The sequence below is a fragment of the Mobula hypostoma genome, chromosome 9 (assembly GCF_963921235.1).
Source record: "Mobula hypostoma chromosome 9, sMobHyp1.1, whole genome shotgun sequence".
Classification (NCBI taxonomy): Eukaryota; Metazoa; Chordata; class Chondrichthyes; order Myliobatiformes; family Myliobatidae; genus Mobula; species Mobula hypostoma.
The window spans coordinates 69,213,485-69,241,070 of NC_086105.1; the positions used below are offsets into that span (position 1 = coordinate 69,213,485).

At 39.8% G+C, this 27,586-nt stretch overlaps 1 protein-coding gene across 6 annotated transcripts in view; it reads right to left on the minus strand.

The window, feature by feature from the left end:
• Positions 1–8,196: 8,196 nt before the first annotated feature.
• LOC134351792 (ubiquitin carboxyl-terminal hydrolase 15-like) overlaps positions 8,197–27,586 on the minus strand; it is a 117,596-nt gene continuing 98,206 nt past the window's right edge. For all 6 annotated transcript variants that reach the window (XM_063058486.1, XM_063058485.1, XM_063058487.1 and 3 more), the window contains 7 exons: positions 26,466–26,744; positions 24,787–24,857; positions 24,082–24,197; positions 22,862–23,011; positions 18,438–18,541; positions 16,996–17,084; positions 8,197–9,554 (listed from right to left, as the gene is read on the minus strand). In XM_063058486.1, coding sequence (XP_062914556.1) covers positions 9,375–9,554; positions 16,996–17,084; positions 18,438–18,541; positions 22,862–23,011; positions 24,082–24,197; positions 24,787–24,857; positions 26,466–26,744 — 989 coding nt within the window. In that variant the 3' untranslated portion in view covers positions 8,197–9,374. The remainder of the gene's footprint in view (positions 9,555–16,995; positions 17,085–18,437; positions 18,542–22,861; positions 23,012–24,081; positions 24,198–24,786; positions 24,858–26,465; positions 26,745–27,586) is intronic.

The following is a 27,586-nucleotide window of genomic DNA, read 5'->3' on the forward strand; positions in this document are numbered from 1 at the left end:
GCTAAGCGAGTAAAAGATGAACTGATTTCAAAAAGGCATAAAGTTAAAGATGCCATATTTCCTTAATATTTTAAGCAAGATTACTTTTGAATTTTCATCTTTTAGTTTCAAAATAACAAAAAAGGAAAAGGGCCCGAAGCAAAAGTTTGGGCACCCTCCATGGCAGTACTTAGTAACACCCCCTTTGTCAAGTATCACAGCTTGTAAACACTTTCTGTAGCCAGCTAAGAGTCTTTCAATTTTCTTGTTTGGGGGATTTTCACCCATTCTTCCTTGCAAAAGGTTTCTAGTTCTGTGAGATTCTTGGGCCATCTTGCATGCACTGCTCTCTTGAGGTCTATCCACAGATTTTCGATGATGTTTAGGTCGGAGGACTGTAAGGGCCATGGCAAAACCTTCAGCTTGTGCTTCTTGAGGTAGACCATTGTGGATTCTGAGGTGTGTTTAGGATCATTATCCTGTTGTAGAAGCCATCCTCTTTTCATCTTCAGTTTTTTTGCAGACGGGTGTGATGTTTACTTCCAGAATTTGCTGGTATTTAATTGAATTCATTCTTCCCTCTTCCAGTGAAATGTTCCCCAGGCCACTGGCTGCAACACAAGCCAAAAGTATGATCGATTCACCCCCGTGCTTAACAGTTGGAGAGGCGTTTTTTTCATGAAATTCTGCACCCTTTTTTTTCCCAAACATACCTTTGCTCATTGCGGCCATAAAGTTCTATTTTAACTTCATCAGTCCACAGGATTATTTCCAAAATGCATCAGGCTTGTTTAGATCTTCCTTTGCAAACTTCCGGCGCTGAATTTTGTGATGAGGACGCAGGAAAGGTTTTCTTCTGCTGACTCTTCCATGAAAGTCATATTTGTGCAGGTGTCGCTGCACAGTAGAACAGTGCACCACCACTCCAGAGTCTGCTAAATCTTCCTGAAGGTCTTTTGCAGCCAAATGGGGGTTTTGATTTGCCTTTCTAGCAATCCTACCAGCAGTCCTCTCAGAAAGTTATCTTGGTCTTCCAGACCTCAACTTGACCTCCGCCGTTCCTGTTAACTGCCATTTCTTAATTACATTACAAACTGAGGAAACAACTACCTGAAAACGCTTTGCTATCTTCTTATAGCCTTCTCCTGCTTTGTGGGCATCATTTATTTTAATTTTCAGAGTGCTAGGCAGCTGCTTAGAGGAGCCCATGGCTGCTGATTGTTGGGACAAGGTTTGAGGAGTCAGGGTATTTATAAAGCTTTGAAATTTGCATCACCTGGCCTTTCCTAATGATGACTGTGAACAAGCCATAGCCGTAACAAGCTAATTAAGGTCTGAGACCTTGGTAAAAGTTATCTGAGAGCTCAAATCTCTTGGGGTGCCCAAACTTCTGCATGGTGCTCCTTCCCTTTTTTCACTCTAAAGTTGTACAAAACAACAATAATATACTGATCTTGCTTAAAATGTTGAAAAGAATGTTTCATCTTTAACTTTAGGACTTTTGGAGATCAGTTCATCTTCTATTCACTGTAACAGAAATTTTGACCAGGGTGCCCAAACCTTTGCATGCCACTGTATATAACAGTTACTTGTACACTGTGCTTAAAGGATTTTTAATATTTATATTTAATGTTTTATTATGTTCTTTATGCTTATTGCATTTTTTTGTGCTGCATCGGATCTAGAATGACAATCATTTTGTTTTCCTTTATTGTGTACTGAAAAATGACAATAAACATTCTTGGAAAAAATCTATTTTTTTCTGCACTTAGATATGCGCCAATAATAAACCGATTTAAGCATGGCTTTGAGTAAGTGACTGAACACATTGATGATGGTAGAGCAGTAGATGTAGTGTATATGGATTTCAGCAAGGCATTTGTTAAGATCCCCATGCAAAGCTTATTGAGAAAGTAAGGAGGCATGGGATCCAAGGGGACATTGCTTTGTGGATCCAGAATTGGCTTGCCCACAGAAGGCAGAGTGGTTATAGACGGGTCATATTCTGCATGGAGGTCGGTGACCAGTGGTGTGCCTCAGGGATCTGTTCTGGGACCCCTTCTCTTCGTGATTTTTATAAATGACCTGGATGAGGAAGTGGAGGGATGGGTTAGTAAATTTGCTGATGACACAAAGGTTGGGGGTGTTGTGGATAGTCTAGAGGGCTGTCAGAAGTTACAGTGGAACATCGATAGGATACAAAACTGGGCTGAGAAGTAGCAGATGGATTTCAACCCAGATAAGTGTGAGGTGGTTCATTTTGGTAGTCAAATATGATGGCAGAATATAGTATTAATGGTAAGACTCTTGGCAGTGTGGAGGAGCAGAGGGATCTTGGGGTCCAAGTCCATAGGACACTCAAAGCTGCTGCGCAGGTTGACTCTGTGGTTAAGGAGGCATACGGTGCATTGGCCTTCATTAACCGTGGGATCGAGTTTAAGAGCCGAGAGGTAATGTTAGTTATATAGGACCCTAGTCAGACCCCACTTGGGAGTACTGTGCTCAGTTCTGGTCACCTCAGTATAGGAAGAATGTGGAAATTATAGAAAGGATGCAGAGATTTACAAGGATGTTGCCTGGATTGGGGAGCATGTCTTATGAGAACAGGTTGAGTGAATTTGGCCTTTTCTACTTGGAGCGGCGGAGGATGAGAGGTGACTTGATAGAGGTGTATAAGATGATGAGAGGCATTGATCGTGTGGATAGTCAGAGGCTTTTCCCAGGGCTGAAATGGCTAACACGAGAGGCAGTTTTAAGGTGCTTGGAAGTTGGTACAGAGGTGATATCTGGGGTATGTTTTTTTTTATGCAGAGAGTGGTGTTTGTGTGTGTGGAGTGGCAATGGTGGTGGAGGCAGATACGATGAGTCTTTTAATAGACTCCTGGATGGGTACATAGAGCTTAGAAGAATAGAAGGTGATGGATCACCCCAGGTAATTTCTAAAGTACATATTCGGCACAGCATTGTGGGCTGAAGGGCCTTATTTGTGCTATAGGTTTTCTATGTTTAACAAAAAAGACCTTAGCTTAAGATTTGCAGTACTGTGCAAATTCCTTCCGCACATAAATATAGCCAGAGTGCCCGACCTTTGCATTGTACTGTATTTGGCAACAGTGAGTTGGTAAATCTGGCAGGAGCAAAGGATATTGGGACTGGTGAGGCTGGAGTGCCACAGGAGGGGTGTGGGACCGGTGGCAGAGGAGTGCCATGGCGGGGGGTGGCATAGCTGCAAATGCACCCAGCCCTGAGACACCAGGCAAGGTCATTTGATTGCAATTCTCCCTCCCCACTTTCCCAACCATGATTCCCCTTCCCACTCTCAGTCCACAATCAAGACCCATATCAGAATCAGGTTTACCACCACACACGTTGTGAAATTTGTGTTTTCTGTGGCAGCAGTACAGTGCAACACATAAAACTCTTGAACTATTTATATATACACACGCACGCTTAGCGCTTTTGCACAGTAATGTATGATCAATTACCATTTGCAGGGAGTTCCAAATTTCTTTCTATTGAATGTCTTGTTTTTAACCATGAAGGGCCCTTGCTCCAGGCTTCATCAGTGGAAATAGTTTAACTTTATCAGTTCACTTTGTTTTGGAAACAGCAGATAGGTAACACAGAGTACAACAGTGAGTCATGCTGGATAACTGGTTAGTCTGACTTTGCTCTTCACGTTTGATTGTTCCAATGTCGGTGAGTGTTACTGTTCTCTTCTGCAACTTGAGGATCCACTTAATTGTCATCAACATTTACATATATTTGGAATTTGCTGTGGTATGTGGCTTGACATGCAGTAAAAACTTTCAAGAATCATAAAGCATAAAATAAAAATGTTAGAAATATAAATATGGATTAAAATGTGCACAAATACATAAATACCAGCATGTATTTACAGTGTAAACATTATAAAAAGTGGTTTTAAAGTGTTTACAGTGCAGCAACGGGGATTATCAATAGAGGGGGTGGGATGGACTAACTAGAATAGCTGATCAAATTAACTGCCTGGGGGAAGAAACATTCAAGATAGAATGAAGTATTTGTTTTAATAGCCCTGTAGCACTTTCCAGATGGGAGATTTTGGAAAAGGCAGTTTGCAAGGTGGGTTGTGTCTGCAATGATCTTTCCTGCCCATTTCTTTGTCCTGGACACATCCAAGTCCTGCGGTGATGTTAGCCTGCAGCCAATGACCTGACAGATCGCTGTATTTTTTGTATGTAGTGAGAGGATGCTGCACCAAACCAGACAGGAAAGGCTGAACTGAAGATGCCCTCTACAGCAAAACTATTCCTGGATCTCAGAAGGCATAAGTAAAACCATCACCAAACCAAAAAAGGGGGAATTAGTAACTTCAAGCACTGTGTTGTATTTTAAGGAAGACTTTTTTTTAAAAAAGCAGGAGAAATATAGGAGTTTAAACTGGAAATTCCACTGGGTGGAATATAGATCCATTCTCAAAACAATAAGCCTTTATATATGCAAACACATCTTTATTGTAAACTCAGGTACACAGCAGCTATTTATGTAATTGATTTACATTGAGTACTTTGCTTTATGATATATGCTCATAAATCTCAAACTATGAACAATCTGAAGACATTTTTTTCTTGACTTTCTTGGTAAATGTTCATTTGTTAGGTATATATTGAAATTAAATCATTCACATTTACTGCAGAACATTCGACATCAGCTGAAAAACATTTCAAAATTCCAAAGAAACGTGAATAGAGGCTGTCAGGCTGGCAATTTTGTTTTGGGATATTTGTAACTGCAACTGGTCAATTTCTTCACTGATATCAGGCAAATCAACATCTTCCTTTATACTGAGATGTTTCTAACAGCCAAATGATGAGAGAGATCTGTAATTAGAATTTAGACATTGAGCAGATTGCAACAAGCCTGAGCCATTTCTAAAGCCATGTTTCATCCAAACAGTTGCAAAGTGCCCTGGAATTATACACCTGGAGGAAGTCTGCTCAAGGGGGAACTGCGCTACATGAAAGTGACCTCCAGTGTGCCGCAGAGAACAAGTGGGAGCTGTGAAAGGAGAGACTGAACAGCCCCCCACTTACTCTCACCCACACTACACCAGAATGTGGATCCCAGGTCGGCCTTTACAGCCACCTGAGAACCCAGCAATGGACAAGCCCTTAGGAGAATATCAGACTCAGTCTGAGTGATTGCACTGTTATAATGTAAAGTTCTTCTACAATTGGGAAGCAAATTGGAAATGGGGGTTGGGGAATTGACTCACAAAAGACCATGCTTATGACCCTGATTTTCCTGCTTCAACAAAGAAGCTTAATGCAACTTAAGGACCAGCATTTCTCCTTTACTACCTTCCAGCCTTAACGCCAGGCCCAACTAACTTTAGAAATTGACCACAGCATCCACTTTCTGCAAAAGCAGTATCCTACAGCAGAGACACAGGGGGCAGAATCCTTTGGGACAACCAGCAAGGAGGCCTGCAATCTGAACTCCGGCTGCCTTTAACCATCATACCTGGCCCCGCTTCCTTCATATCTACCGCTTTGCAGGCTTATTCAACTCCCTTTGTTCTGTACCATTTATTTAAAAATTAGCTGTGATTTCCACATTCAGTCATGTTCCTTTACCGTTTCACCTCTATGTTTGCTGTTCATCTCTTAACATGAACCCAAGGCCTGGGACATTAACTGTGTTTTCGCCCCTCAGAGAAGCTGCCTGCAGTTTCTGCCCTTTCCTGCTTAGCTGAGAGAGGTCCACCACTTGTTTCCACACTTTGCTGAACTGCCAAGTAAACAAACCACTCAACAAAACCAACTCACTATGAGATACAATTGCTTAGTGCATCATCAGAATTATCGCAATGAAACTCAGAATATGACATACACAAGAAAACACTGTTCAGGACCTTGGCACTAATAGAGTAGCTCATTTAGAGAGCTGTAATCAGTACGTATAGCTGAATGGCTCCCTCACACATAAGATTCAATGAGCTGAGAAGCCAAATAGTAATCATGACCATTATTTTAATCAGCTTTGATTTGGACATAAATCCTATACTACTTAATTCTAAGTGCAATCATTGAGGTACAAACTTTACGCCATTGTTAACTTGTATCAGACCCACACTATCTGATCTGGAAGGAAGGCTTTAAATGGGATAAACTTAAGTTGCATGATGTAGAGGCCAGTAAAAGCAGAACGCATACAAATTATTACAAGAAGTTGCAGGCATGTGGTCAGACACACTTTAAAGGCAGCATGCAAGTTGATGATTTGCAGTGCATTGCCTGACAGCTGTTAGGAAAAGCTGCACAGGCAATTGGGCTGGACCACCTGCATCCCTGCTGTGCGACTGACTTTATTCCATAATTTAAAATGCGAAAAACTGTGACACCTGTAAGTTTGCAAGTCAAAAATAATAGGCACTGCAAATACGGTCCTAATCAATGTGTGGGGATAAGGTGGTTTCTCTTCAGAAGGAAGAACACCTAGGAATCTTCATATTTTGCAAACCAGATCATACCAGTAGCTTCCCCAGCTGAAATGCATCACGATCCCCCATCTACAATTATTGATGCTTCAAGTAGCAGAGGAAACAGAAAGGACCTTCTCGCAGTAAATAGATTAACACATTGCTCATGGTGGAATAATAATTATGTTCCAAGTTTCTAATCAACTACCCTGCACTCACACATCCTAACACAACTCCAAACACTCAGGCAGAATTCTTTCAATAGTCTGGACCACCTTCCTTTTGCACCTTCAAATTTGCCATGCTGCCCCAACAGGAGAAAGCAACCAGAGGAGGTAGTGACTGAAGACAAACGCTTTCCCTTAGGTGCAGCAGGGCTGAATCTACACATGGTTCAGTAACATGGCTGCGAATGGCAATGAAGAGACACATTTCCTATTCTCAAGTCCAGAGTGAACCAGTCATTAGTTCCAGAGCAAGGCTGATTGTTATTTTGCTCATTAGAAAAAACAAATGATGCACTGTGTCGTCACTCAATTTGCAAATTTAGCTGTTAATAAACTTAAGAGGAAGTTAGCTATTTCTTGTCCTACGATTTATCACTGGGCCGCAGAACTACACAATTTCTGTTGCAGCTAACCTACTAATCTTTCTCTCAAGTCAGATACTGAACTTATTATGGTTCACAGAGCCATTTAAAAGAGAGGATTCTGAGATGTCAACACTATTCATGAAACAACTTAATCTTCCAGCATCTTTGTTCTAAATGTTTTGTTTCTACTTTTATTGATATGTAAAGATTACAATTGTTGCATATGCAAGAATTATGCAGCTTTATTTCAAAGTTCCCACAAATATATCTTAACAATAAATTGCCTGTAAAGGACACATGAATTAAGCAAATTGTTTATCGCTAGGTATGAAACTTTGTAAACCTTCATTGAAAAACATTTTACATTACCACACTATACCTGGCCACACCAGTGCAGTTATTCTCCCCCATCCCTCGAAATACCAGTGAGAACTGAGTTAGGCAGTCTCTTTACACAGCCACCAGTACAGAGTGTCATAACTAAGGCGCAGAATAACTTTATTGTAGATCTATATAAATAAACATGCAAGTTTCAAATGTAAAATTAAATGAAAAGTAGTGCAGCCAAAATATTTACCTCAGACATGCTGGAGGTTTGTATCTTCCATTTTACCAAAAAAAGAGGAAAAAAATCAAAAGGCAAAGATACTGACTGTAAAACATCAAGAAGAATATCAGTACTAACATCAAGTTACCCAGCAAAGCCATTCTTGACATATGTAACTCATCCTGGCCTATAGTGTTTCTATATCTTTTAGCTGTAACATTTCAATAAAATAATTTACCAAGTGTGCACTCACAGAGTGAACTTATTTATACACTACAACATTCAAATCAGTTTTAAAGTGTTTTTTTCTTTTAAAAGTGAAGACCATCATTTCATTTTATGGCAATTGGACACAATAGCAATTGACTTAGGTAGAGAGGAGCAATCTTTTAGCATTCTATAGGTTCTGCCACTGGCAGTAATAAACCAAGAGAAAGACATCCTTTGAACTACAATGAATGGAAAGCAGCAATTCACCAAAATAAACATTGAAAATCCCACTCTAGCTGTTGGCAACCTGGCCCCTTGAATACAGCTCTCGTAAATTAAATGTAATGTACCTTGTAATATATATATATATATATATATATATATATATATATATATACACACACACACACATATACAAATTGGTAAATACAACATGCAAGTACATAATTTAATATGCAGTAAGGCTATGGTGATTTCCAAACAGGAATTAAAATAAAATCAACCCACTTGCTCACATTCTATCAAATTTGATATAATTTATATTCTATCATTAAATTTGTCTAATTTTAATACACTAACTTAGACATGTGAAGGAAATTCGAATAGCCCCCTGGCTGTACAGTAGAATGAGAGTGTGCAAACTTCAGTTCACTGAAGAAAGGAAAACTTTCCAGCACATTAATTTATGTTACGACATTCTATTTTTAACCCTGAGTACTGCAAGCTCTTTGCAGTTTTCAAAAAGAAGTTTTCCGTCACAGAACAGCTGCAGAAATGGTTTTCTAACGCTGCACCTCACAACTATTCGGAAAGGAGAATTCGAGAAATTTAGTGGGACCGCCTTTGATTTGTTGAACGAACACAGTTGTGATTCATGTTTTGGTGCAGAAATGCCACTGCAGTCCTCAAAGGGTTAAAGTAGAGTTTCTAAACATCCACAAGCAGCACGTGTTGTCAAGGCTCACAATGTGGGTGCAATCCTCTCTGGGTCAACTTTACAGGAAGTTGGAAGTCACAGCACAACACTTTCAAATGGCAGCTGACACTAGTCCTTAACTTCTATGGCCCATTGCGTTGATTGTTTAAACCAAGGAGGACAGCAAACTGTCACAGAATTAGTGAAGCAGTTGTCTGTTCAGTTTAAGTGCTCATTCTCTGTTGCTGAAGCAGGGCACATACATTGCACACTTTAGCACACAGACACAAAACTAACTTAAAAATGGCATTTTTGGGAAAACATTAGCCAGTATATTTTCAAAAACTATAGAAGAGTGAAAACAGGAACCACTTAAATATTTCTGCATATATTTAGTGTGAAGAACCTGCATACATCAGTAAGACAAACAGATTTCATGGATCTTATATTGCAGTTAGCTTCTACTTGCATTTCTAACACATTGTCAGCTTCAAGTAATTCACCTTAAGTCTATTTTGACACAGAATCCAAATGGCTTCTTGCTCAGACTGATGCAGCACCTCTTCCCCAGTTGACGTCTCACTCCTAATTTGTGGCTTGCTTCTATCTTTTTAAGAGTTTGTGCAGAAGTCTGCATTGGAGAGTTTTTACATGGCAATGGTACAGGTCAGTTTGTGTGCATGCAGCTTTCATTCTCTACGTCGTTCTCATTACAGTCCTCGTCGCTGTCCTGAACGAGGCCTAAAGCAGCAGCACCTTCCTTCTTGGCACTGTGGTCATGTGCAAAATAGCCCGTGCCACTGATCGTGTCTTGTCTCTGGTAGAAAAGCACGTAAGCTGCTTTGGACTGTTGAAAGAAGATAATTTATTAATATATTGCTCACAGCTTATCACTAACCACAGTCTTTGATGCCATTTGACACTTTTGCAAAATTAAATGGACTGAAGTATCACCAGCATTCATGTTATAGATGAATTTTCATGGCCCTGGTTTCAATCCAGTTGTGGTGTACATCAAACATTACTTCCATTTACTCACTTTGTTTTTTTATTTGTGAACATTTATACTTGGAGATACAGTACGGTAACAGGCCCTTCCGGCCCAGTGAGCCTGCGCTTCCCGATTACACCCGTGTGACTGATTAACTTACTAATCCATAGGTCTTTGGAACTTGAGTGGAAACTGGGGCACCTGGAGGAAACCCAACTGGTCACGGAGAGAACGTACAAACAACTTACAGACAGCAGCAGGAATTGAACCCGGGCCGCTGGCACTGAGTTATACAAACTGCTCTACTTAATTATAGATCAGAATAATCTCAAGACAAAAAGAAAAATACAAGCCCAATGATTCTAGCTTCCTTTATTTAATGGACAAACTAATCACAAACCCACAATGAGACAATGAGATGAGGAGTAGGAATAGGCATAAAAGAGAAGCAAAATGCAGTTCACATTACAATATGCTAAATTTGACATCAAAAGGCCCAGAGACAGTAATTCCACGATGGTAAGTCCACAAGATGAAAAACCAATTCTGACCAAGCACCAAGTCTGGCAGACACATTTGCAAGGAAATGTTGAACCAGAGTGAAATTGTGGAATCCATTGTTTTGATACTGGTGTCCTGGGCTCCTGGCTATCTTGCCATGCAAAAATGGGTGCTGTGTGCACTGTCCAAGCCAGTGGTTTCATTTGGCAACAAAATCCAGTTCAGCCGAGCATGACACTTCCAAATTGCTTCTTTGACACTGCCTTGGGTTTTTACAAGGACAATGCCAAGGAAACTTTACTTGGCAGCACAATTACTTCCCCCAAACAGTCAGGCTGATCAACACCTCCACCTGTTAACTCACCCCATCACCACTATATCCACATCAGTCACTCAGCACCCTTCAGCCTTCCCATGCACTGCCACTTTATTGTAGACTGTTTCGTAAGATTGTATTTTTATTGCATTTTTATGCTACACGGGAGCCAGAGTAATAATCAATTTGTTCCCCTTTACACTCATTTACTGAAGAATGACAAAAACAAATCATGAACTCATTTCAGGATTTTGTGAAAAGGAAGTGAAAGTAAGTGGAGGCGGTAGGATAACATAGTGGTTAGCACAACACCTCATAGTAGCAGCGAGCTGGTTCAATTCCCGGCACTGCCTGTGGGGAGTTTGTATGTTCACCCTGTGACTGCGTGGGTTTCCTCCGGGTGCTCCGGTTTCCTCCCACAGTCCACAGATGTACTGGTTGGTAGGTTAATTGATCATTGTAAATTGTCCTGAGATCAAGCCAAGATTAAACTGGAGGATTGCTGGGCAGTGCCTACTCTGGGTTGTATAAATAAACTTCTGCAAGCATCCCAAAATTTACCTATATGTACTCCAGCTTAGAAAAAAAAGGTACGGACTTCCGGGTCATCAAGGGAATGGCGGCGTAAGGAAAAGGTCTCTCGACAAAAAAGAAGGTAAACTGCCCCAAAATTGAATTTAGACAAATACTTAATATTGCATAACTATATTAATAAAAGGGGCAAGGATGATGTCTAAGAACAAGAATAAAAAGTCCACTTCGAAGGCTGATAAACATAAAGAGATGCAGCAAGGCGAAGGGCCTAGCTCTCCCACTGCAAGCCAGGACGGAGATAATGAGGGGGAATCAGTGACTTTGTCTTTGATTCTCGGAGAGATTCGCGAGTTCCGACAAGATAACAGCAAACAGCTGGAAGATATTAAAGGAGAAATAGTAAAAACTAACTCGCGGATAGATGAAGCCGAAGCGAGGATTGTTGGAATTGAAGAGAAGCTACAAAATGCAGAGGAGGTGATAGCAGAAATGCTGAAGCTACAAGACCAACTCCAGTGGAAACTAATAGATCAAGAAGGCCGCTCGAGAAGGGAAAATGTGAGGATCTACGGAGTTCCCGAAGGAACCGAAGGTAAACCCGGATTGATGATTCCCTTCGTGGAGAAGCTGCTTAGAGAGAACCTTGATATACCGGCCGCAAAAGACCTACAGATAGAAAGGGCTCACCGTGCGTTGGCACCACAGCCTCCGGCAGGCACCCAGCCCAGATCGATTCTGATCAGATTTCTCAGTTACAGAACGAAGGAAGAGGTGCTTAAAAGAGCATGGCAAAAGAAAGGTTTCATGTGGAACAACTGTAAAACAGTTTAGACCACGACTACGCACCGGGGATTCTTGCCAGACGGAAGGAATATACGGAAACACGGAGAGTCCTGAAGGAAAACAACATCAGATTCCAGACCCTGTATCCAGCTCGGCTGAGAGTCTTTTACGACGAAGGGACAAAAACTTATGCTACGGTGGAGGAGGCAACGTCGGACCTGGCGGTCCGGGGACTACCTATTAAAGTTATCACCCAACCGGAGTCGCTACTGGAGAGGATTCGGCAGAAGTCGTGGAAGTTAGTGGGACGAGGACGCTCCACTCGAACCAGAGTGTCAAACTACAAGGAAAAGCTGCAAATATTCAGACGCGAATGTACAGAGAATACAGATTAATTAAGAGAAATGACTGAAAAGAGTAAATCGGACTTAAAAGTAAAATGAAAACTGGTAACTGAAAATAATCTAGGTGGAATAACTTGAATGATAGCAATATGGTCGAGACATAAATAGGAGAAAATTCTCTATGATTATTCAAACTGCTGAGGGCCCTCTAACACAGGGTGAAGATAGAGGTTATCCCTCTGAACTGAGGCGGGTCGGTGCTCAGGCCTCACTGTGGGAAGTCGGGGAAAATTTTCAAATGTTATACGTTCAGAAATGTCTAGGGTGTGGTTATATGTCTTGGTTTACTGTTGAGAAGGGATTGCTTACTGTTTGGTTAGAAAAGGAGAGTGCTTTTTTTCTACTAGAGAAAAATGCAAACTGAATTGGTAAAAATAATTTCCTATAATGTTAATGGGGTTTTGAATCCAATTAAAAGAAATAAGATTATGTCTAAATTGAAAAAAGAGAGGGCACAAATAGCTTTCCTCCAGGAAACACATATGAGCCAATCTGAACATGGAAAATTAAAAAGAATGGGCTTTAAGCATATATTTTATTCATCATATAAATTGAGTCACAAAAGAGGGGTAGCTACTTTAATTTCAAGTACTCTTAATTATGAACATATTTCAGAGACTAGAGACAAAGAAGGACGGTTTGTAAAAATCACAGGAAGAATAGAAGGTACAGAAATAACATTGCTGAATGTTTATGCTCCTCCAGGTAGTGAATGGTCATTTTATAGACACATTTTTGACCTAATGGTCAGTTCTCGAGGGGTAGTAATTTGTGGAGGGGATTTTAATATTAGATTAAATCCTATATTAGATTCTTCAAGAATAGTTACTCAGAATAAACCTCTGACTCGGAAAGTGAATTCATTGATGGAGGAGTTGGGAATTATAGATGTCTGGAGGGAATTACACCCTACTAGTAAAGATTATACATATTACTCTTTCCCTCATTCAGCCTATTCAAGGATAGACTATTTCTTTATCTTTAATACAGATAGACTCAGGATAAAAAACTGTAATATTGCAACAATTGATCTGTCGGATCACAGGCCAGTCTCTATGTCTCTAATCCTGGAAAGGAAAATGAGGAAAACACTATGGAGGCTAAACTCACATATACTTAATAACTCAAAAGTAATGGAGAGATTAAGGGGAGAAATCAAAGAATATCTAGACCTTAATGACACGGGAGAAATATCACCAGTGATTTTATGGGATACATTGAAAGCTGTACTGAGAGGGAAAATTATTTCCATTACTACTCACATGAAAAAAATCAATGCACAAAAATTAGCAGACCTTCAAGGAAAATTAAAACAACTTCAAGTTGGAGATAGCAACAAAAGTAATTCAAATCGAAAACAGGAAATTAGGAAATTGCAAAGTGAAATTGATGATATTTATACGTTGGAAACTCAAAGAAATTTTCTTTACCTGAGACAAAAGAATTATGAAGTAGGAGGTAAATCAGCTAGATTATTAGCATATAAATTACGAAAACAACAAGCAGACAATACAATTCATAAAATAAAGAATCCAAAGACAAAGCTTGTGGAGAGTACAATAGGGAAAATTCAAGAGAGTTTTGAAACGTATTATCGAGAGCTGTACTCCCAACCCCGGGCCCCCAATGAGCGCTATATAGACAGTGTATTGAATTTTTTAGATCTACCTAAACTTACAGATTTACAAAATGAAAGTTTATTAGAACCAGTAACTGTCAAAGAACTGAACGTGGCCATCTCTAGGTTAAAGGCTGGAAAGTCCCCGGGTTCTGATGGGTTTACCTCAGAGTGGTACAAGTCCCTGAAGACACAGTTAACCCCATTACTACTTAACACCTTTAATTGGATCTTGCAGAGAGGAGAAACTCCACCTTCCTGGAGAGAAGCGATTATTTCAGTTATTCCTAAAGAGGGTAAAGATAAACTAGAATGTGGCAATTATCGGCCAATTAGTGTTCTTAATTTAGATTACAAACTATTTACATCTATATTAGCGCGCAGATTGGAAAAGCTTTTACCTGGCCTAATCCATTTAGACCAGACTGGATTTATTCAACAAAGACAAACACAGGACAACATAAGGAGAACTCTGCACATATTAGAACAGGTTAATAAGAACGAGACAGAGACAATGACAGTAGGATTGGACGCTGAGAAAGCTTTCGATTCGGTTAGTTGGGCATTCCTATACAGAGTGTTAGGAAGATTCGGCATTCAGGAAAGGTTTATTAAAGTAATTCCGACTCTGTATGACAGCCCAACAGCCCGAATTAAGATAAATGGGGACCTCTCTGACTCCTTCATTTTAGAGAGAGGCACTAGACAGGGATGCCCAATTTCTCCTCTCCTTTTTGCGCTATATATTGAACCACTTGCCCAACTAATAAGACAGAGCGAAATCGTAAAAGGTATCAAGGTGGCAGGGATTGAACAGAAAGTGGCGTTATTCGCAGATGATGTTTTGGTCTATCTGAGTGAACCAGAAAAATCATTTATAGGATTGTTTACACTGTTGGATGACTTTGGGAAAATATCAGGTTATAAAATAAATGTAAAGAAAACGCAGGTTATGTCCCTAAATTATACACCATCCAAAAAATTGCAGGATACATACGATCTTAAGTGGGAAGCTAAATCATTAAAATATTTAGGAATAACCCGGCCGAAGGATCTTTCAACACTGTCACAGGTAAATTATGGGCCATTAATCTCAGAGATAAAAGCAGATATGCATAGGTGGAATCTTATCCCCTTTTTAAGTTTAAATTCAAGGATAAATACTATAAAAATGAATATTCTTCCTCGGTTATTATATCTTTTCCGTACTTTACCAGTGGAGGTGGATGATAATCAATTCAGGGAATGGGACAAATGGATTTCCCGCTTCATTTGGCAAGGAAGGAAACCTAGAATTCGATATAACACCTTACAGTTAGGGAAGGAAAGAGGAGGTATGGTTCTTCCTTGCCTGAGAAATTATTTTTATGCCTCACAGATAACCCCTCTGTTATATTGGTGTAATAGGGAATATAAGGCTAGATGGAAGGAAATAGAATTTGGATTAGTTGACAGTTTTCCTCTTCAGGCCTCAATAGCTGACAAAGGATTGATGGCCCAGTTGGAAAAATTTAATAATGCTTGGATAAATCTTACATTAAAAGTATGGCAGAAGGTGGTTAATTCATGTGGAATTAATAACATGCTAAAACTCTTTAGATGGTGTGCATATGATACCGAATTCCTTCCCAACAGAGGAAATAAAAGATTTGAGCTATGGATAAAGAAAGGTCTTACAACCTACCTCTCATTTATAGATAAAAGAGTATTACAAAGTTTCCAAATCCTGCAGGACAAACATGGCCTAGAACATAATGACTTTTTTAGGTACCTTCAAATACGAAACTATGTTAACCAGAGTTGTAGATATACAGACCTATCAACAGTAGAATTAGAATTTTTCAAGATTCTGAATTCGGCTTGCAGTTCAATACCTAGTAAATCAGTTTCTCGCCTATATAATGCACTCTCCCATGCTAAAAATGTAAATACACTGTATATTAAAGAGAAGTGGGAGAAAGAAGCGGGGTTGGTACTTTCAGAGGAGGCTTGGGGGAAAATCTGCAGCTTTCAATGGTCCTCGACTAATTCTTTGACTTGGAGAGAACATTGTTGGAAAAACATTATAAGATACTTTCAAGACCCCATATCAGGAAAAATATAAAGATACAAATGTGATGTGTTGGAGAAGGTGCAGCTCCAAGGAGGCAAATCATTTTCATATTTTCTGGGATTGCCCTAAATTAAGTCTATTTTGGGACGGTATTCATAGAACATTAGTTAAGGTACTTAGGTCCCAGATACCTCTGAACTTTGAGATGCTCTATTTGGGGCATGTATTGTTCCTTGAACAGAAGGAAGATATAAAGTTGCTGCAGGCCCTCTTAGCGGCAAGTAAGAAATCAATCACTAGAAAATGGCTAAATCCAATACCACCTACATTAGAAGATTGGTACGAAATTATCTTGGAAATATTTAAAATGGAAAAGTTGACCTACTCCCTGAGAACTCAAAAAGAAACATTTTATCAAATCTGGAATAAATGGATTGAATATATAACCCCAATGCGAGCAGACTTTAGATGACTCTCCTAATGATTTATATTGCTCTTCTCATCAACACAGTAATATTGCTAACGTAAGCACCCCTAGTCTAAATGTTTGTTGTTTTTTTTTGGAAAATAGAGAATTAACACAAGTAAAGGGAAAGATTTGGGAAAGGGATAAAAAAAAAATGAAAAAATTAAGTAAATAAGTACATAGGGATTGGATAATTATGTCTGCGGGCAGGAACAAGCACGAACAAATTGGGATATAAACACCTACAATGGTTGGTATACAGGCTTGTATGCAACATTTTGGACCAGTGGAAATGGTCCAGAAGGGTTGTATGGAAACTATTATTACCATTTTTCTTAACAACTAATTTCATTACTTAGCCTAATAGGTTAGATTTACCACAGTACATAATTATCTATTTAAATGTTTATTTTGCTTTTATATCATCTCAATGTGTACTTAAGAATGTATAAATAATTGTAGTTTTATACATATAAAAAAATGGAAAAGGTTATATGTGTGAAAAAAGTACATGATAATTGTGAACTCCTTATCCAAATAAAAATAAAATTAAAAAAAAAGAAAAAAGGTACAGTAGGTTACTAATTGTGTTGTAGGAGATAATACTATTGAAAATACTTACTACTATTTGATCTTCTGTTGCAGATGAAACACTGGTATCATCAAAATAGTACCACTTGTTGTCATCTTTGTTCTTGGCGAAGGCTGTGTCTACAAAATAAAAAATGTTAGCACGATGACAGGAAGTGCAGGCGAGCTCTCCAGGAGAGCTTTCTGCACCTGCAAATTTTCAACAAGTCTGCAGTTGATTATCTGAATGTTTAATGGATAAAAGATCCCACTTTTTAATTGATGGTACAGGGAAGAAAGAGGTTCAACACAGGGAAAGCAGCCAATTAGCTAGCTCACTGTGGTTACTGGAAATCTGAAATAAAAACAGAAAATGCTGTAAACACTCAGAAAATCGGGTGGAGAGAGAACTATAGCTAATGTTTCAGAAGTCACTTTTAAAGGGCTTCAGACTGAAACATTAAACACTTCTCCTTCACATACACTGCCTAACTGTGTTTCCAGCATCTTTTGTTTTATTTAGTTGGAGCAAGTCAATGCTACAACACCTGCACATGGACGATAAATTATCTGTCGCTTGATGCCCATGACCTTTTTTGTTTTAGAGTGATTTTCATCCTCACTTTTTAAGAAATTACCATCAAATAGATTTTTTATAATAAAGCAGGGAACTTTTAAACAGTAGAGCTACTGTTGGAGAAATGAATCAGAATTAAATACATTAATTACAGAACCAGATCCAACAGGAAATCATGCATAAACACATGCAATTCTACAGATGTTGGCAATCTTGAGCAAGACACACAAAATGCTGGAATGGAAGAAATCAGTAGGTCGTGCAGCATCTATGGAGGAGAATAAACAGCTGATACCCTTCATTAAGACTGGAAAGGAAGAGGGCAGAAGCCAGAATAAGGAAGTGGGTGGAGTGGGGAGGTGAACAAGCTGGCAGGTGATATGTGAAACTGGGTGAGGGGGAAGATAGGCGGGTGGGGGAAGGGAAGATGAAATAAGAAGCTGGAGGTGATAGGTGGAAGAAGTAAAGGGTTGACGACGAAGGAATCTTACAGGAGGGAATAGTGGACCATGAGGCAAAGGGAAGGAGGAGGGTAACCAGTGGGAGGGTGTTGAACAGGTGAGGAGAAGGGATGAAAGGGATACCAGGATGGGGAATGTAAGAAGGGGGGGGGGAAGAAATTCCCATAAGTTGGAGAAATTGATATTCATGCCATCAAGTTGGAGACTAACAAGACAGAATATGGAGGTGTTGTCTCCAACTGAGTTTGGCCTCATCATGGCAGTAGAGGAGGCCATGGACAGACATGTCGAGATGGGAATGAGAAGTTGAAATGATATGGACAGCCACTGGGAAACCGCACAATTGATTTTCAAGCTTTGTGAATGAAATTGGTTTAAAAGTTAAAAATTACATCATCACAATAGATTCCACATTCTAGTAGACACTGAAAAAGAAAACTGATTGGGAATACTTACAATGCCCTCCACCCATTCCACCATAGTGATTAGACACAGCAATCAAATTATATTCACAGCGGCCAGCATTTGGATTGATAAGAAATTCAGACATATCTAAATCACTAATGAACAGAGAGAAACATAGTTACAACCTTTCTTGTATACAAGTGTAAAATGCTTCATTTACATCTAGCCAAACAAATCTAACATTAGAAAAGCTCTGTTGAAAGTCCATTCTAAAGTCAAAGACTCCCTCTGACCTGTTCAATCGCTGGTTACCTCCTTCAGTTAACGTTCACAGAGATTCCATATTATATGAGGTGATGCTGCAAGCTCTACAGTGCTTTGATAAAGTATTCAGCCCCACAACTATTTTCACATTTTACTATCTCATTTTCTAAATTCAAATATAGTTGCCCCTCCTTATCCGCGAGGGATTGGTTCCGAGACCCTCCGCGGATACCAAAAAACGCGGATGCTCAAGTCCCTTATTTAACCTGTCTCAGTATCAGAGGATTTTAGGACCCAGGGCAGCACAGGACCCGCCGCCCGCAGTGTTTCTGTTCCGTTGACTCATAATACCTAATACAATGTAAATGCTATGTAAATAGTTTATACTATATTGTTTACGGAATATAGGCATCTGTTAGTCTCGTGAGACCATGTATTTGCGCCTTGGAAGGTTTCCAGAGTGCAGGCCTGGGTGAGGTTGTATGGAAGACTGGCGGTTGCCCATGCTGCAAGTCTCCCCTCTCCATGCCACTGATGTTGTCCAAGGGAAGGGCACTAGTGCCGATACAGCTTGGCACCAGTATTGTCACAGAGCAATGTGTGGTTAAGTGCCTTGCTCAAGGACACAACACGCTGCCTCAGCTGAGGCTCAAACTAGCGACCTTCAGATCACTAGACCGACACCTTAACCACTTGGCCACATGCGGATGCCGATTCTCCCGTGATCGTCAAGTTCTTGAGGCTGTAGCGCTTTACACAGACAAGCAGCCATCCCTAGCACTAACACTTCCACGAATTTCAGCTTCTTTCTGCTTTACTGTGCGAATGCTCGATTCATTCTTACTGACCTTACGGCCCACTTCGGAATGCAACATGCCACTTTTCAAAAGATCTAATATTTCTAATTTCTTGGCGAGAGAGAGCACTTTACGCTCCCTCTCAGCTTTGAGGAATTGCTTCGACCACGTAATTGCTTTTTAGGAGCCATTTTTTCACAGAAACAAAGTAGCGAACGAATGAGACGCGAAGTGAATAATGCTTGAACAACGAGTGCTGGAGAGAGAACTTCTGGGTTTCCCGATTTGCGGTTGGTTGAATTTGTGCATACAGAACTCGCGGATATGGAGGGCAGACTGTATATCAAAGTAGGATTTTTGCAGCTAATCTACAAAACATTGAGCATCATGTCAAATCAAAAGAAAAATTCCAAAACCCGTGAAAATTAAAAACTAAAATTATGATGCTGAGAAAGTATTAATCCCCTCTTGTAATTACTGCACTAACTTTCCTCAGGTGCAATACTGTATCTTACCTTACCAACTCACCTAATTTGTTGATGCAGAAAATTAGAGGATCACCTGAATAAATACCCCACTTTCTGTAAGTCCAACAATATGGTTGATTTTCAACAGACCAAACCAAAAAGAAGACCTACAACACAGAACAGTACAACACACAAACAGGCCATTCGGCCTTCAATGTTGTGCCGAACCAGCTAAAAAGCAAATCAAAAACACCCAAACACTAATCCCCCCTACCCATACCATGCCCCTATCTCTCCATCTTCCTTACATCCATGTGCTGATCCAAATGTTTCTTAAAGGCCTCTAAAGCATTTGCCTCTACCACCACACCAGGCAGTGTACTCTAGGCATTCACCACTCTTTGAGTAAAAAACTTACCCCTCACATCCCTCTCGAACCTACCCCCTCTCACCTTCAATGCACACCCTCTGGTATTAGACATTTCAACCCTGGGAAACAGATACTCTCTGTCCACTCTATCTGTGCCTCTCATAATCTTATAAACCTCCCCTCAGCCTCCAGCACTCCAGAGAAAACAACCCAAGTTTGTCTAGCCTCTCATGATAGTACATGACTTCTAAACTGGGCAGCATTCTGGTAAACAACTACTGCACCCTCTCCAAAGCCTCAACATCCTTCTGAGAGTGGGGAAACCAGAACTGTATGCAATACTCCAGATGCGGTCTAACCAGAATCTTATAAAGTTGCAACATATCCTCTTGACTTTTGAACTCATTGCCTCGGCCAACAAAAGCAAGCATTCCATAAGCCTTCTTAACCACCCTATTGACCTGTGTAGCCACTTTCAAGGAGCTACGAAATTGGATCCCAAAATCTCTCTGCTGAAAAGAGCATCCAAGTCAAGATAGGGAAATAATAATAGAGAAGCACAAATCTGGGGAAGAGTCCAAGACCATCTCAAAGGCACTGAATATACCTCGAAGCTCAGTGCAGTCCATTGCGAAAAAGTGGAAAAAATATGAAACCACAGCCACACTGCTTATGTCAGGCCGCCCTTCAGTCGCCAGAGAAGAAAGGCACTTGTAAGAGAGGCAATTGTGAGGCCAACAGTCACTCTGAGTGAGTTGCAGAAGTCAGTGGCTGCAACTGGAGATGAAGTTAAGCTCCAAGGCCTTGCACAAAAACGACATTTATGGAAGAGTAGGAAGGAAGAAACTCTTGCTAAAAATTGCGTATCCTTACCCGCAAAGGGTCACTTAGAAGATACTATAACGATGTGTAAGAAGGTAGTCTGGTGGATGAGACTAAAGTGTAAGTTATTGGCCTCAACAGTAAATAAATGCAATACTGCACATCAGCCAGGTAACACTATCCCTACTGTAAAGTATGGTGGAGGTAGCAACATGCATTGAGAATGCTTTTCATCAGCTGGGACTGGAAATCTAGTCCAGATAGATGGGAAGACGAATGCTACTAAATACAGAAAGATCCTGGATAAAAATCTGCTCGTCTCTGGTAAAAAGCTTAAACTGGGGAGGAAGTTTGTCCTTTAGCAGGACAACAACCTAAAGCACATTAACAGAACAACCATGGAGTGGTTTCAATTAAAGAAAATTGATGTCCTTGAGCGGTCCATTCGGAGTCTTGACCTTGACCCAATCAAACACCTTAAGGATGCTGTCCATTGCCACTCCCCAACTAACCTGGCACAGCTTGAGCAAATTTTGCCAAGAGGAATGGGCAAGTCTTGCTCCATCACGTTGTGCAAAGCCAATAGAGACTTATCCAAAAAGACTACTAGCTGCAATAGCTGCAAGAGGTGGTTCAACTAAGTACTGAATGAAGCCGGGTGAGTACTTTTGAACTACTGACATTTCAGTTGTTGAATTTTTAGTTTTTCATACTTTACAATTTTTTATGGGATCAAAATCTCTGGTTTAATACTCATTTAAGTGAACAAAAGGTGGGGGGGGAGAAAAGAACTTTTACAAGGCACTGTATAAAACTCTGATTAGACCACACTTGGGAGTATTGTATTCAGTTCTAGTTGTCTCATTATAGGAAGGATGTGGAAGCTTTGGAAGTGCAGAGGAGATTTACCAGGATTAAGCAAGCCAGGGCTTTTCTCTCTGGAGTGAAGAGTGAGACATGACTTAACACAGGTGTATAAATTATAAGGCTTAGATAAAGTGGACAGCCAGCGCTTTATGCCCAAGGTGACAAAGGCTAATACTAGAGGACATCCACTTATGGTGAGTGGAAGAAAGTTTAGGGGAGATGTCAGAGGTAGGCTTTTTAATACAGAGGGTGCTGGGTGCCTGGAACGCACTGCTGTGGGTGGTAGTAGAGACTAATACGTTAAGAATATTTAAAAGATTTTTGGATAGGCACATGGCTGAAAGGAAAATGGAGAGATGGGTTAGATTGATGTTGGGGGTTAAAAGGTCAGCACAACATCATGGGTGCAGGGGTTCTACGTTCACAGAAGGAACAGTGATTTAAAACCGGGACTTCTGGACCAGAGGAATTAAGGCATCCTGGGATTGTTAGACTTCTCTCCATCACACACGTCAAATTTTTATGAATCTAAGACATTACACCCTTCTGATGAACACTATTAAGTGTCTGTTTTCCATCACTGGAATAGATCAAATCACCAGCTGTGGAGATGCTGACAAAACAGGTTTCACTCACTTCCTTACAAACATCCAAGTGCCCATCTGATTTACATTCATACTCTGCCAGAGCTTAGGACCATGGTTTCCAAATTGGTCAAACTAATATCCACACAACAGCCTGGGACTTGTAAACACAGCTTTGACAATGTGAGATTTGGTTGAACTTAAGACAGTGTGCATTTGATCCAGAGATAATCATCATTATTTTCTTAGGAAGTCAGAGGTATCCTACAGATTTTATAGCCATAATTTGCAGTCTCTGACTTACCTAATAGGAAAATCAACAAGAGTGTCCAGCTTATCTCGCCAGTATCGACAATAGGAAAATCGCTTCAAATGGACCACTAACACAGGAGGTAATGACCACAGGTCTAATTTTTTGGTGGCTTGCTGATGTTGCTTGCAGTTTGGACAGTACCTGAATAAAAACATATCAAGAAACTTACAAATGTATTATTTCCATGGTCTTGTCTGTCAAACAACAATCCAGCAGAAAACCCAGGGGGAGCAAGTTATCATGAGGTATAGAGCTAAATGTGAGTTTCTGCTGTGCTTCTGTTGACCTCTCCAAATTTGGCTCCACCGTGTGGTTTTGAGTGTGTAGTGGCCAGCATGACCAGGGGCAGATACTCTCAAAGGCATTCAGTGATCAAAGAATAGGGATGGGTAACTTGCTCCTGACTGACTTACAAGTTTACACCTGATGGTGTAAACAACTCTCTTTTGACATAACAATCCACAAGTACTTAGGATCTATACTTGTTCCGATGATTGTGACTTACAAATATCTTTTATTTCTAGCTACAAATATGTAAATATAAAGTACATTTATACAAATTCAAAAGCACACCTCTACTGCACAACCTATGTTGAACTCAGTCAATGAGTGGCAGAGTGGCAGGTTCATCTATCAGTGAGTCTATCATATTCTGCATATGTGGGCAAAATCTTCTGAATAATCAACACGGCCTGTTATAAAAATCATTTGTGGCAGATGCTTGCTTAGCATAACTACCAGCAATAAGCTCACGTGGAGATTAGGTAAAGAAAACAGGGGTACAGCTGGAAGTAGATGTTGAGTCACAAACATAAGCAGAAAAAGGAGTTATATCACATTTTAAACAGCACAAATCTTCACGAACACGAAATACAAACGTTTGTATATCAAAAGTGCTAATAACAGCTTGTTGACCTGACATTACAATCATTCACGTACAAAGCTCCACTCTGACTTTTTGCTGCGGTGGTTCCAATTGATGCACTTACTGATTCCTAATACCTGGGCTGCTTTGCTGCCATCAATTAAAGTGTCGGTGGCCTATTGTAATGCCTGAAGTTGAGCATGGCACACCTTGTTTCTTGTTCTTTATTCCATTTACATGATTTCTCCCTCGGGTGGATAGGCAACGGTCAGGTAAGCAGTTAGCAATATCATCAACTTACTCAACAAATGCAATTAGATGAGAGTTTTTATGCAAAATCACTCACCAGAGGTCCTCTGCACCAAGTTTTTCTTTCGTTGTAAAAAGTTCAATGCAGTCTTTTAATTTAACAAACATTTTTTTCTGAGGCCTATATTCCATGCTTTCATGTTTCTCAAATTCCTATATTAAAAGAAAAGGAGGATTTCTACTATCAGTTTGTAAAATATGAAGGAAATTACTTTGTTCACTACAAAGTTGCTTCCTATGTTTTTAAAGGAATGCCAATTTGAATGTATTGCTGAAAATACATTTAACTATCTCTGGGTTTGCCTTATGGGGCAATAGATAAAACATTATTTTTTGTATAATGTTATGCACCATATCTTATTCTCCTAATATGGTATTACCATGTTTTTTTTAAGACTGATAAGTAAAGATAGAATTAAGCCAATAATTTTAGGACCTGATCGATGAATGCCCTTAAAAATATTCTGCATCATGGCAACATGACTATGTGCATGGGTATTTTTCAGAAAAAAATATTCTAATTTACTCCACACTTTGAGCACATGGCTTGTGTGCTGCATTTCATAGTTATAACCCTGAAAGTTGTGTGTTTACAATATATTTTCTACGTTACGTACTGTATGCTTAAGTTTAAGAATTGGACAGATGTTCTTAGTATTTCCTACATTTCGCCCTGTTCATTTTCTTTTTTTTTCACAAAGCAAAAACCATTGCAACTGTGTATGTCTTGGGATATAATTACCTCTGCTGCACTGTCATCAAACCATCGCTTTCGTACTTCAGGATCCCAGTCTAATGCCAGATATGTTCGCTCTGGGGATAAAGGAACGAAGAGTAAATTCTGAAAAGTACGCAATACTACAGATAGTAAATTCTTAATCAGTTGAGGTGTCTTCATACAGGCACATCCATTAGAAAGCAATGGCTCACTTGATAAGAAAATACAGCAGTGTTTAGCTGGATATAGCTTGATTCCCACTCTATGGACCAAGAGTGAGATGGAAATCGGTCAGGGTTTCCTCATCCTGACAACCATCCAGTGACCCGTTCCAGGGAATGTGTGCAAATCAGAAGGTTTTTGCAAGTCTGGTTTCAGCTGTGATATGCAACGCTTCAGCAGACTGACATCACCATGGTTGAGTTATGAAGTATGAGAAGTTGTCTGTAAGGCAGAGCAACTGAGCAATGAAGCTGGGTTTGAGAGAGGTGCAAAAACAGCTATATTCAACCAGCAAAAAAAATGGAGTTCAAATTAGCAATGACAAGATAAGAAATCCCTTCAACTGAGTGCCCACATCCAGTATTGTATCTGAGTGAGTGTGCCCCTGTGTACCATATTCATGAAGAGGAGTCTGGTTGTCAGTTACCTTGAATTCCCTTACAATTGGACCAAAATTTTGTTCTGAAGAGCCTGTGCATTAGTTGGTGTACAATAGAAATCCCATGTCGATAATCATCACACAATGGAAACATCAACTCCTCAATATGGAGTTCAGGAGCTGGAATGTTGGACTACTTTGACAGCCCCAGGCAATGATATACAGTACTAGAATATCTGCCACTATCAAAGCCTAGGAACACAACACTGTGCTGAATGGGTAAGAGGCAGTAGGGTATAACTTCTAGAATGTTTCAATGGGCAAATCGTTGAGTTAGCTGATCCTAGGACATGTCGTCTGAGAATTCCCTGGCTGAGGAAGGGAATATGAAGATTGAAATGTTCGTTAATATGCATCAAAGCCTGTTTAATGCTCAAGTAAAGCAAGAAATATGGCCATTCAGCCAACACAGTAAAAAATTAACCATTGATAGAATCACAAGTGTTCAACACAATTTCAATGTGGAAAAGTGAAAAATCATTTAACTAAGGTCCACTTGAATACAGATATTTAGAGGGACATAATTTTAAGGTGATTGGAGGAAATTATGGGGGGGGGAGGATGTTAGAGGTAATTTTTTTTGACACAGAGTGGCAGGTGTGTAGATTACGCCGCTGGACTGGCAGTAAAAGCAGATACTTTAAGGATATTACAAGACTCTTAAACAGGCAAATGGATGAAAGAAAAATGGAAGGCTATGTGAAAAGGTAGGGTTAGATTGTGAGAGGGAAGGGTTATGTTGATCTGAGAATGGGCTAAAAGGTCGGCACAACTTCGTGGGCTGAAAGCCCAGTACTGTGCTGTGTTCTATGTTCTATAAATAGCAGTATAAATAGCCAACCAAAGTACAAAGTGCTACAAATCCTGCTAAAATATTGTTCAATGATGCTATGCCACAACAGTACATAATAGTAGGTTGAGATGCTTCCTGACATAAAGCAAACCAACACCAAATAAGTTTGTAATAGATGGGTGACAGAGATACTTTGGGCACCATACAGGATTACATTAATACCCTACACATCCAGCCTGCAACACTTACCATCGAGCCTGATCTGCCTGCTATCTTCAAATCGGATATGCCTGTCATCCTTGACATAATTGATATCTGGATTCCCCAAATTATTGAACTGGAATGTAAAGAGCTGTTTGTTGTGTCCCTGAAATATCTGCCCTTTACAAGTATCATCAGTGCAAATGCCATTTTCAGAGTCCTCGTTGTCTCCCCCAGCGGAGTCCTCTGACTGGCTGTTTTCATTTTCAGAAGGAAGTTCTTGATCTTGACTGGACTCATCATCCTGCTCATCTGTCTCCATTTCACCTGCTCACAGAAAGAACCCATTGTAAAAACCACTGCCAGTCATTACACCATTGTTTGCTTGAAGAGGTATGTGCCTTGTTGCTTCTCACTGTAAATAAGCATACACCTGTTGTACTACACAACAGAGCTCTTGAGCAATGTTAGAGAGAAAGCCCACTAGACGTTGCACAGTAAGAACATTAATGCTGGAATAAGTACATTTCAAAGGCAGTGGACTGAAGGTAGTATAAAATGGTATCCTTCACTAAGAATTCCAAAGTATTTCAATGAGTGCAGCACTTGTCTGGCTGCTGCAACATGTCTCACTATTCTAATTAAATACCACTTTCTTTCTTTGTAGTAAGTTATACACAAGTAACCATAATATGATTAATTCCCGTCAGGATAAATTAATCATATTAAATTGTAGCAGGATAGGGCAGTACACTACCAATGCAAACACAACTCTGCAAAGTCAAATCTTATACCATCAGCTATTGAGGACAAGGTTAGCCGACAAAGCTAAATACCTGTCCTTAGCTGGGACCAACTGGGGTAATTTCAATTGATTCAAGCAGTGTCAAAGGCACCTATAGAAGGTAAATGTGGAAAAATCTATTGTTCACTGACTAATAAAGTTAATATCTGATAAAGCTCTCCATTTAAAATCCTTTTTAAAATGAAACTACGATAAATGTTAACAAATTAATCTATCTGTTTGAAGACTGGATTCTGGTGACAACAGGTAGTGGTGGTGTACAATTGTCACCCAGTCGTCTAGTGTGTGGAGTCTGTTAAACTAACCTAACCATTACAATAATGAGAGCAATAAAGCTGACATATACAGTACTGTGCAAAAGTCT